At 37.2% G+C, this 12,106-nt stretch overlaps 1 protein-coding gene across 3 annotated transcripts in view; it reads right to left on the reverse strand.

Annotated features, from left to right (window-relative positions):
• The window catches only part of Lrba (LPS responsive beige-like anchor protein), a 752,085-nt gene that overhangs the window by 15,195 nt on the left and 724,784 nt on the right, over positions 1 to 12,106 (reverse strand). For all 3 annotated transcript variants that reach the window (XM_004638688.2, XM_023723655.1, XM_023723657.1), the window contains one exon: positions 11,824 to 11,991. In XM_004638688.2, the coding sequence (XP_004638745.1) occupies positions 11,824 to 11,991 (168 nt within the window). The remainder of the gene's footprint in view (positions 1 to 11,823; positions 11,992 to 12,106) is intronic.

Genomic DNA, 12,106 nt, shown 5'->3' on the forward strand with positions numbered 1-12,106 from the left:
TCTCTCTCTCTCTCTCTCTCTCTCTCTCTCTCTCTCTCACACACACACACACACACAACTGTGAAACTGAAACAAGCCCCTTTTCATAGCTCCTGATCTCTAAGTAAAGAACTGTTTAATGCTAGGACTTTGGCTCCAAGGTTTGGCAAAATGTTCTCTAATCCAGGAAACAGTTTAGACAATTCAGAAAATATGGGAGGAAAAAGAAAAAAACAAAACAAAGAAACAAAAACAAGAGAGCAACAACAAATTAAATGCATAAGGGCAAACTTAGGATCTTTAGGTTCTTCTCAGGGAACTAGTTCAGAAACACTCATTAGATTTCCCATAAAGATTTCATTAGATTGCCCAGCTCCCTGCGTTTGTAAGAAATGAAACTGCATGGCTTCTCAAATCCCCACTCAACAGCATCAGGCAAGAGATCGTTTACAAGGGGTCTCCCTTCCTGCGTATGCGCCCAGCTTTGTGCTCCATTTGTCTGCTCTACATACTGCATATTCTCCACATTTTTCTCCTTGTCAAAAAAGTATGTTCAAAAGAAATAACTTGGATTTTTGTTAAGTTCCAATTAACCAAGAGCTTTAAATACTAAAATTTTACTACAGAAAACTTCATTATATGCTATATGATGTAAGCCAAACAAGTATAAACTGTGTTAACTGAACAGACATTCTGGGGACCACTTGGAATGAGCTCACTAAGGGGAGAGGTAATGTCAGCGGCAGAACACAGGTCGTCTATGTGGCTTAGGGATTGCTCTTTATGTAGTTGCACCTGCAGGCATTGATGTCCTGGATCCTGGCAGGGTCCATGTGCTAAGAGCCCACAAAAGGGAAAGAAAAAAACCCCTCCACTTCATGAAATCTAAGCCTGTCACACCTTCATCCCAGTCCCTACCTTTTCCCACCACTTGTCACCTCACAGGGTGAACACCAGACAGAACAAGACACACAGATACGATGATTCTGGCCACATACTACTTTCAGAGACTCCAAACCTATCCCCAGTCTCTCACTGGAGCCCCTAAACCAAATGAAGGGGTGAGGGAGAGTCTTCAGAAAAAATTTAGGCTAATTCTTTTGATCATGATTTTTAATAGTTAATGGATATAAACACTCTTTACTTTTGTTTTTGCTGGGATAGTGAGATATAACAAAGCTACATGTTCTAAAGCAGAACAGATTTCCCTGAGAACTTTTAAAAGTCTTACTGCTTGAAAAATCATCATGGCTTTCAATAATGCTGAGAGAAAAATACACCTTGCTGTTGTTTTAAGAAGCTACCCTTCAGAATCTCAAAGGAAAACAAGAAGAGAAAGAGCACAGACTTCTAGAATGCTTTGAAAAGCTTGAGCATTTTTTTCAAAGGAAAGGGTCTTTGTCCAGAGAGCAGGTTTATGACCACTGATGCAAATCCTGACCAAAGGCTGTGCGTCTTTAGGGATGGCCTTAGAGGCAGACGAACAGTCAATGAGATTAAAGACAGCCCAAAGCCCTCCCTGCATACCAGGATGGACCAGGTCTTAAAGATGTGCTTTCCTTAGCACATAATAGTGACTGTCACTAATAATTTATACTACTATAACAACCCAAGTTGCTTTAGAATGGAGCTCTAGAATACCCTTTCAGCATTTATACTAGGCTTATGCTTTAAAATATTAGCTGAATTACTTTAACACTGGTGGACAGGATAGAAATGCTTTTATTAAGTATGTTTCTTTGGTGCCTTCATGGTGTTAGGTATGTTTCTCCATCACATAGACTCTGGACTACTTAAAATTTTATACCTGAAAGGAGAGAGGAAACAGTAATTTCTCTAGCATACTGCTTATAAATATCAAATGAAAAAATATGTATCTCCATTTAAGGAGAAAGGAAATTAATAGTCCAGGTAAAAACAGACCAGATATGTATTTCTGGAAAACTTCTTAGTTATGTTTTTAAAAATTAATAAAGCTCTTAGTATTTCTGCCATCATCTCCTTGGTCTTATGAAAATTAATTCATTTTGAAATGCACTACAAGTTCTTTTTTTTTTTTTTATCAGTAGAGTGAATCCCTCAATTCATATGGTCACTATCTCTCCAACAGCATCTATAGAATGGGCTCAACATTTTCCTAGTCTTAATTTCTTTTTCTTTTTTCTTTTTGGTGGAACTGGGGATTGAACTCAGGCCCTTGCAACTGAACCATCTTCCCGGCCCCTTCCTAGTCTCAATTTCATAAAAGCAAAATTATAGGTCAAGTGACATGCAGCTATAAATTCACACAGCCCTCTTGTGCTTCATCCATTCCGTCACATTTCTACTGCATTAACAGCATTGATTGAAATGTATCATGTGCACTGTGGAAACAAGGAAAAGAAGAAAATTACCCTTGTATGTAAAAGAGACTTGATTTTCAGAGCTCACTGGGGCCTGGAGTAGATGCTGACACAGAAGGGCTCAGACGATCACTAGGCCAAATGTGTCAACAAGCTTGCTGTGACCATGCAAACTACAAATACCTTTGCTCTTTAAGGCCTCAGACACAATACTGATGTCCAAACTACTTACTACACCTGCTTGGTATAAAAAATCAGTATTTAAGATTAACAAGAGACCTTAAATAAAGACAATCTATGTTATTTTCTACATTAGTAAAATCTAGCATCATCTGATTTATTCGGTAAAATATGAAACCTGGTGTTTTTAGGCTTCATAAAATAAAAATTTAGTGGAGAACTCATTTTGAAATTAAACAGTTTGTTTTTGTGGTACTTAGAACTCTGGGCCTTCAACATTCTAGGCATGTACACTAGCACTGAGCTATATCCACTCCTTATGGATTAAAAAAAACCCTAAATACATAATAAAGTTCTCAAGAATATATAGATTTAAAACAAATATCTATTGGGATATGCCAGTTACTTCCTGCAGAAAGATACGTGTGTCTTGTGTGTGCCTTCTGTTCTCCCTTAATTACAGCTGACCGCTAGGAAGCATTCCTGTGAAACCTGCACACGGGGCCTGCTGGCGGGGCTCACCAGAGCGGTACCTCAGGACAGGAAATGGCTTCCTGGGGTGGAGGCAGGGTGGCTGGTAAGTGTTTCTTGAACTTTTCCATTAGCTTCCTATTTTTTCAATGGGAATTGTACATAATAATTATTCAAAGAAAAACTGAAATTTGTCCCATTCATTCAGTCTGCCAACCCTCTCCTCTCCTCATCTCCGTCCATAACAGTCATTTTGGTGAAAATATGTTGATGTGACTGAAACTCAGAATACAGAAGGCTGCTGCAGCTGTTCAGAGTGTGACAGGCAAAAGACAGAACTTTTTAGCAGCTTTCTCTTGTTAATAATATATAATTATTAGTGAGAATAAGATAATGTTGATTTACAAGTTTAAGTTATTAGTTTATTTCATTTCTTTCTTTTTTTTTTTTTGGTGGAACCGGGGATTGAACTCAGGCCCTTGTGCTTGCCAGGTGAGTGCTTATTCTACTGAGCTGTTTCCTTGGCCCCTGTCCCATTTCTTGTCCTCTCTACAATATATATATACATATATATATATATATATGTATATATATATATCATAGGATATATATATATACACACACACACACATATATATATATATATAATATTATATGTGATATTTTAAAAATACAAAATCTCAGTGGCGGGGCCGGGGAGATGGCTCAGTGGAATACGTGCTTCCCTGGTAAGCACAAGGGTATGAGTTCAATCCCCGGTTCTGCCAAAAAATAAAATAATAAAATTTAAAAAAAATAAATTCATGTCAAAATCTCAGTGGCTAGGATTATACCTCAGTGACAGAGTATGTGCTTAGCTTAAGCACAGTCCCAGGTTTGATTCCCAACAAGAACAACAAAAAAGGAAAAGAAAACACACCCACACGCCAGCTCCAGCCAGCGGGGTGCCCCCTCAGGCAGTCCTTGCACGGGCCCAGAGCCACAGTATAATTTCATGGTGCCTCATCTATAAAACAGCGCCCGATGAGGGTGGGCACCACGGAGGGTATCTGGAGAGTTAGCCAGTGCCTGACCGCTTGGTGCCCACTGAGCTGTCCTCTGGTGGCTCTGGCAGCAGCAGCGGCGACAAAAGCAGAATGCCGCTTGCTCTCAGCCTCTGTGAGAACAGCTTTCAGAGACATGGAACTGCTGATCCTGTGCGATGGGCCAGGCGGAGATGCTGCTCACCATTTTTGTTTCTTGTCAAGGAGACAATACTCCTTAACTTTCAGAAGCTCGACTGATTTCTCCTGCTTGACCATGTTTTAGACTTTCCATCTTGTTGTGATGGTCCATCTGAACTTGGGTGCAGGGGTTGGTGGCAGGTGGCAAAGGTGTATTACAAGAGTCAGTTCCCTTTCTGCAAGTTAGGACAATGCCCTTGTCTCTCATTATCAAAATAAGACATACTTACTGCTAAGAACTGAGATAACTAAGCAAACTATGAAGAAGAAAATGAAAAACTGCCTCCAAATTCTATTACCTATAAATATTGCCTACAATTTGTCTGGCTGTCATTCCAGAGTTTTATATGCATAATACACATGTAGAATATGAATATATACACATCGGCATAAAATCTTGTATGATGTTATATATGTAGGTTTTTTTTTTACCATTAGCAATATTGAGAATATATCCCTCCACATCAATATTACAAATGTACAGTATGTTTGTTAATGGTACTTCATTAGAGAGACCATATTCAACTAACATATCTTTTTCCTACATCTATTTATTTAGGGCTGGGACATAGCTCAGTAAAATAAGTGCTTTCCTGACAAGCACAAAGTCCTGAGTTCAATCCCTAATAACGAAAGAAAAAAGAAAGAAAGGAAAAAAAGAAGAAAGAAAGAATTAACAAATGAACAGAATAGAAAGTAATATATTTAGTTAGTTAGTTTGGTGCCAGGAATCAAAACTTAGGACCTCATGTTTGCCAGGAAGGTGCTATGCCACTGAGCTATATCCTGCCTGTATTTGCTTAGTTTTTGTTTTTGTTTTTGAGATATGGTCTCCCTACGTAGCCCAGGCTGGCAGTAACCCTCCTGCCTCAGCCTCCACAGGCTCAGTACTGCACGCATGTGCAGACAACTCTCTCGTTTCTTACTTTCTCAAGACTATTTATTGACTTCCCTCAGGAGACCTTAATTTTTGGCTCCAATTCATCCATCGCTCCCATAGATGCATAGAAGTGTCTTGTAATATAAATATTAAAAATTCTACCACCATAAAGATATAGATAGGTGGAAAATTGTAATAAAGTTCATTCAGCTAAGAACATTTTTATGAATATAAATTAAAATTTATAAATTTACCCTAATTAAAATCACTTAAATTTTTTTGTAATTGGTGTTTCTTAACATTTTTAGGGTTTCTTTGTTACCCTATAGGAGTAAAGTACTCTGAAAACTATGGAAGCAGTACACTAGTGTCACATCTACTAAAGACACCTTGACTCACTCCAAGGAAACAAAGCAAGCTGTAAGTTATGAAAAGCAACAGCTATAAGAATTAAAGCTAAAAAGCTCCCTCGTGTTATGTTAAGCCATAAAAGGAAGAAAGAATTCTAAGTAATGTCTTTCCTATCTGAAAACACTTCAAATTCCAAGTCTGGATGTGAGAAAAATTACTTTAAAAAACTAGCAGGTAAGCAATATGACATGATATACATACTTCGTTAGGTAATGGCAGTGTTAAAAGAACCAATAAAACAGAAGTTTAAAAGTCTTGCTAATAACATCATTAAGCTTCCATTCTATAGAGTCATTTGTTTCAGTGGGCACAGCCAGGAAAACTGAAGTAACTAGAAAAACTAAGGTAACTGCTGCGTTGCAAAAGATGAGACATACAAAAACTGCATTCCATGTAAAATGGCTGTCTTTTCATACATTCTCAGGAGTATCTGAAGTATCTTTGCAGAAAGCTGTTATACAATTTCTCTAATGAAATGAACTCTTTGGAAAGTGGTAAAGTTGATTTAGTATGTTGCTCCAGAGGACCCGGCTAAGTGCATGCTGGGAGTTCTAAGTAACACTGCACACGTGCGTGCACCCAAGCAAACTCGCACAGTGCATGCCGTACTCTAAAAGTAGAGGAATCTTTGTGGATTAAAGGGAAAGCAGCACAGAGCTCACAGTTTCAGTTATTTTCGGCCTCTCAAATGAAAAAAGACACCCTACAATTTCCTTGAGAACCTATACAGTGACACTTAGTGGGAATTTGTACCTTCATAAATTAATTCTAGCAATTGTTTGCAATTAAAACTTCCATCTGAGTATAAAGTATTAGACAGCTTTCTTTGGTATGGCACTATTAAAGTGTACATATGAAGATACTCAGTTTCAATTTGAGGGCATAAATCAGCAGTTCTTGTGTTTTCATATTCAAACAGCTATTGCCTATGGGCTGAATGGTATAGTCATTCTTCTCTACAACCAAACAAGGTAAATAAATGTGATATATTGGCACATCACCCCACCACTCTGCATATGGTGCACATTAAGGCTGTATTCATTTGCCATATGAATATAATTCCTTTTACCACATCTACTATTAGTTACAAGCAGTAAATACAGAGTTGTTTTGCTGGAACTTGTGGGCCTGCATTACATCATGGAGCACTAAACATCCTGGACCTTCTGGAGAATTTCATAGACAAACTTTTAATGTCACCTGAACTTCAACACTGCCAACAGACTGCTTCAAAACTCTGCTTGATGAATATTCCAAGGAAAAAGGAAAACACTGGGTAGTCTTAGTGCAGGGGTGCACTCCACAAGTAGGCCCGAAGGGAAGCTTTGGATGAGATGCATACAAGAACTCGTGCCCCTGGCAAAGAGTTGGATCAAGAGTCGTATCCCAGGTACAAACACGCTACTTGTCTCAGGCATTGCTTTCATACGCAAAATCTAGTGAACACACAGAACCTAAATTTAAAATCTTCCCTAGACAATATTCCCTAAATGCAGCTTATTAAAGACCTATAATCAATCAGTTTATCTCACGACAAATTCTTGTGCTTTGTGTTACTAGGCATATACTGTACTTATTTTTTCCTTAAAATACTCATACAAAACTCCAAATTCAGGTTAGTGTGAGGGTAAAAGAAAGATTAAGGTGATTTGCTCTTAAAGAAACGTAATTGGTTCAACACGGATGTATGCATCTTGGCATTTCAGATCCATAAATAATATATTACAGGCACTTGAAAACAAAATATACCTGTGCTTCTAAGTACTACTTTTCGTATTTCCCAGTGTCAAGTCTCCCAGCATAGCCAGCAGATGGTGCTCTAGGCCACCTACTTCCAGAGAGGAGTGCTGTTTGTGTTAAATCCACCTTATTTTGGCAAGACAAAGAATAAGGATGGTCAGTAGCTTCGGTAAAACAAATTCAACTTTATGATAAAAAGGACATAATTCCTAAATATGTGCACAAAATATACATATGCATAAGCACATGTGCACAGAGGCGACCAGTAAATAATTCACACCTGGCTATATTATGCTCCTACTTTTCTCACTGACTTGATGAGTAGTCTACGTGTTTATCAGTGGTATTTATAGTCATATGGCAGGATCGTTCTAAATTCATTAAAAAAAAATTTAGAATGCCTTAAAGTTAGAATTCATTTTTAATTATAGCAGGAATGTCTCATTAGGGTGATACTAGTAAAATTAACAACAGTAGGATTTACGGTAATGACTTAAGTGATTGATGAGCGTATAACAAAATGAAGTTTTAGACAGAGAAAAAACAGGGCAGCTATGGCATACAGTACTTTAAAAAACAGCTCTGTGGTCTGTTAGTGCTAGCCTTATGGTTAATAAAACCTTCTTTCTAATTAACGGTGCTGAAATACTCTTAAAGAACAGAATCTTGTTATAAAAAAAAGAACTTAGTTGGTTTTTTTTTTTTCAGGAGACGCCATTCCCATAAAGGAGAAAGCTGACATAGATTAGCATGTCTGATTGCAAAGAGGAAAAATATGCCACCTTTCAATCAAATCAAAACCAGAATGCAAGAATGGAAAACTACTTTACTGAAATACTACACACACAAATCTATGCAACACCTCACTGTCAGCAACCATTTGCTTGTAAAGCTAATCAACTCTGGCTTTAAAAACATTACTCCAATACCTAAAAATTTCTAATAAGCAATTAATTTTTAAAATTCAAGTTTACTGTTTATAAATATGCTATAAAATAGCCAATACATAATAACTGTTTTGGACATTTTCATCTTGCTTATCTAACTAAATAAAATTATGTCACAGTCTGAAGTATTGAAATATCAATTCAATGCATTTTCTCCAGAATCTGGAAATGGGCGGTCTGGACAGCTTTACTCCGAAGGAAAAATAAGCACCTTGGAAAAACACTGTTATACAGCATTCGGCCCTAAAACTCAAGGCCTATAGGGGAAAGAGAGGTGTCGTGTCTCCATGTAGAAAACATCACTGAAATTTTGTCAGTGTTATCTTAAAAATCGACAACTAAATGAAATTATATTTTTACATTTTCTTCTTATTGAGAAAACTGCAGCCATAGCAGATCACACTCCCAAGACAACAGAGCGAAAAATGGAAAACTAGCTGGGGTGCAGGAAGGTGAGCCTTTTGCTATGTACTTTAGGCAGCTTTCATAAAACACGTCTTTTTAAAAAGGACCAAATAATAATATTTATAAGTTTTACAAAGCTTCAATTAGCCAGATTTTGCTCAAGTAATATATGTGCATTAATATAGGACAGCACATTTAAAAAACAGTGATATAGCTATCAACTTTATATATAGCACCAATGTCAGATACGGAGAGAATGGGACCTGCAGCCCATGACTCCAGCAAACACAATTACTAGCAATTCTTAGTGCCAATAACAGAAAACAACTACATAGCTGAACTAGGTCTGTGCACAGAAAGCAACAGCCCAGGTCTTTATACCCTTTATTTTCCTTTCAAGAAAGAAAACATCTAGATTCAAAAACTTAAGTGGAGGCACCGTGTGCATTTGCAGGCACACTGCAGGTGTGAGAGCCCACGCACGCCCCGAGGGCGCTCCTGGGTCACCTAAAGAGGTGGCGCGGGAACCAGCCAGCCTGAAAGGGCCGGAGAAGCTCGGACTCCAGTGCCTGCGCTCTGCAGGACTGGGCGCGGAGGAGGCTGACCTCACCTAGGGGGTGTGGATACTGAAAACAGTTTGCACACAGGAAAAACGTCTTTGTTTTTGTTCATTATTCTTATTCAAAAAGCTTAAACTTTTTTTTTTCATTTTTCTAGTCTAATGTGTGTAAATTCTTGTAATATGAAAAAGTGCCTATTTGTCTTTTCTCCGAGATTCAACCCTCAAAGCTAAAGCAAAATTAAATTGAGACATCAGATATTATAAAAGGGTCAGAAAGACAAGGTTTACTCTGAGAAAGGTAATTTAATTCAGTCAGGAAACATAACAATTTTCAAAAATTTGTATTAGATGTGCTGTGTGTTATTCTTTTATTTTTCCTCTTCGTTATCGGCATTACTAGGAGTTACCGTCCACCACACTACAGATAATAACAGAGTACAGATGAAGTGCTTCATGAAAAATGCAACATTATCATATGTGCTCTAATGCCAACAAGCTGGTGTTCGTGTGATTTATCGGAGCTGAGCATCCTGGGTTTCTCCAACACCTTCATCCAGTTACTGTTGCTGCTTTCATTTTACAGCAACAAAGACGAACCCCAGCAAGGCTGAGAACTTAAGATTTTTCTGTACTACAATGTCTTACATTTGGTCACTCCTGCTTGATATTTTTCTAAGGACATGCATGTAAAAACTATCTCTAGGGCAACTTACAGGTACTTAAATATATAAAGTATAATGAAATAGACACATAGATTGATTGATATATATATATGTGTATAGATGTAAAATATTTTTCCTTTGAAACAGCTGAAAATTTCCAGTTTTAAAACATGTAGATTTATGTTTTAAATCTGAAATGCAACAGAAATTACATATAAGTGCACCTCAGCTACTTTTCTGAATGGAGACTGGTAATGACTGTATAAAATTTAGAACGTTAAGTCCAGTGAGGTAAAAAAAACCAAATACCACTACGTGTGTGTGGGTGGGTGGGGGGGGGTGTTGACTGCTATACAGGTCTGAAACAGCTTACATTATTTTAAGGCAAGAAAAAGTTCTTCAATATTTGGAGAGAAATAACAAAATGGCAGATTTATCATCTGTGTTAAATCAGAGTTTACTTGAGATAATTTAGCGAAACTCGTAACTTGATTTATAGAAACAGGAAAAGAAGAAATTGAAAGTAGTGACCCAACCTGAGAGGCCATAAAGGAAGAAGAACCAGAATGTGATGATAATAATAAAAAGAACACCAGGTACTTTCCAAAGAATGTAAAAAGAAAATCCCTAACATTATATTTTATAGTAATTATATATGTGGAGACATATGTATAAATATGTGAAATGCACATAAACATATTTTCCCTACCACATGTACACACACACACACACACACACGCACAACCATTTGATCTGATCACACAGATTGTAGATCCATAGCATCTAGCCTTCAAATGATTATTCATATTCTGTCCAGGTAGGACATTATGCCGGTTTTGATTAAAATAAGGAACATATACACACACTATAACACACACACACACACACACACACACACACACACACACACAGTTAACTGAATAAAACCTGCATTTAGCTACCATTTCAAAATGCTATAAATAAGAAATATCTTTGAAAAACAGTTTGCATATTTAAAAAATATTCTACCACCATTTGACTACCTTTTTTGAACAAAGGTGTCTCTTTCATACAGATGTTATCCACTTATCACAGGCTTGAGAAGTCCATCTAAAACACGATGGGCTCTCACGTATTCCTATCGTGTCACGGTTTGGGGCTGAGTGACAGAAGTAGGGCCACAGTACTCAGGCAAAGTCCTCAGGAACAATGTGATCCTTCCTGAACTTTGTGCCTTGCTTTAAATTAAAAAACCGTAAATATTTAAGAGCAGCTCAAATGCTTTCGCTTACGAAGTGCAAATCTAAAGCTACTTTTGTGGGAGTCTTCCCCGCTGTCATCATCATTTTAATTAAATTCTCATTTTTCAGGTGGTCCCTTTAATTGTTTTTTCCTACTTCTTAATGTGCTTTTCTAAAGCCATCGCTTTTCTGCAGCTGTGTGCTATTGGCTTTAATGGTAGCTGCTTCCTTCTCTTGCCTTCTGTGAATTGCAATTTTAAATGGTTACACATTTTTTGTTTTACTGCCTTTAGCACAGTTCCATAAAGACGTTTAAGGCTGTTGGCGAACATTTTCATTTCCCATCTGAAAAACCAAGAACCAATTTGAATATTCCATATTGGCCTTTTATGGTCTGCTTTATCTTTTAATATGTAAATGAAGCATAATTTTATAAAGACTGGTACTTTTCCATGAAATTATAATTTTTTAATTCTTTTAAAATATGAATTCAGTAAACAAGATACTATGTGATTATTATCTTATTGTTCATGAATAAAATACCTCTGTTTGGCAACAGTCATTTCCAATGAAGCATCAGCATTTTGGGATCATAAGAATAATTTATCACATAAAATATTTCATGTGTGTACCTTAATTACCAATGACTACACAAATATTTAATAGCAAGGCTTTCTAAATCCTTCTCAAATTACAAATAAGAAATTACAAATACTTGATATTCAGCTTCGCTCACCATAATGGAAAGGTAACTTACAATGCAACACGCTACTCTACAATCACTTGCAGAAGTTTACTTACTGCCGGGGTTATCTCCAATCCCGCTGCTTTTTCCATTCCAGTACCACAGCAGCAGGGTTGCATCACGTGACCCTGAGAGAATGTAGCAATTTCCCCCAATGTAGGACTCAGAACGAGTGAGGCAAGTGACGACATCCCAGTGACCAAACACCACTTGGATCAATTTTCCTGAAACATAAAACAGTTTTCTTTAAAACTGCTATTAAAAACAACACAATTCTAGTGAAAAGGCAACTTGGAAGACCATGATGCTATATTAACTCAGACCCTGATAATTCAGCTA

This window comes from Octodon degus, unplaced genomic scaffold (assembly GCF_000260255.1).
Source record: "Octodon degus isolate 3935 unplaced genomic scaffold, OctDeg1.0 scaffold00101, whole genome shotgun sequence".
NCBI classification, from domain to species: Eukaryota; Metazoa; Chordata; class Mammalia; order Rodentia; family Octodontidae; genus Octodon; species Octodon degus.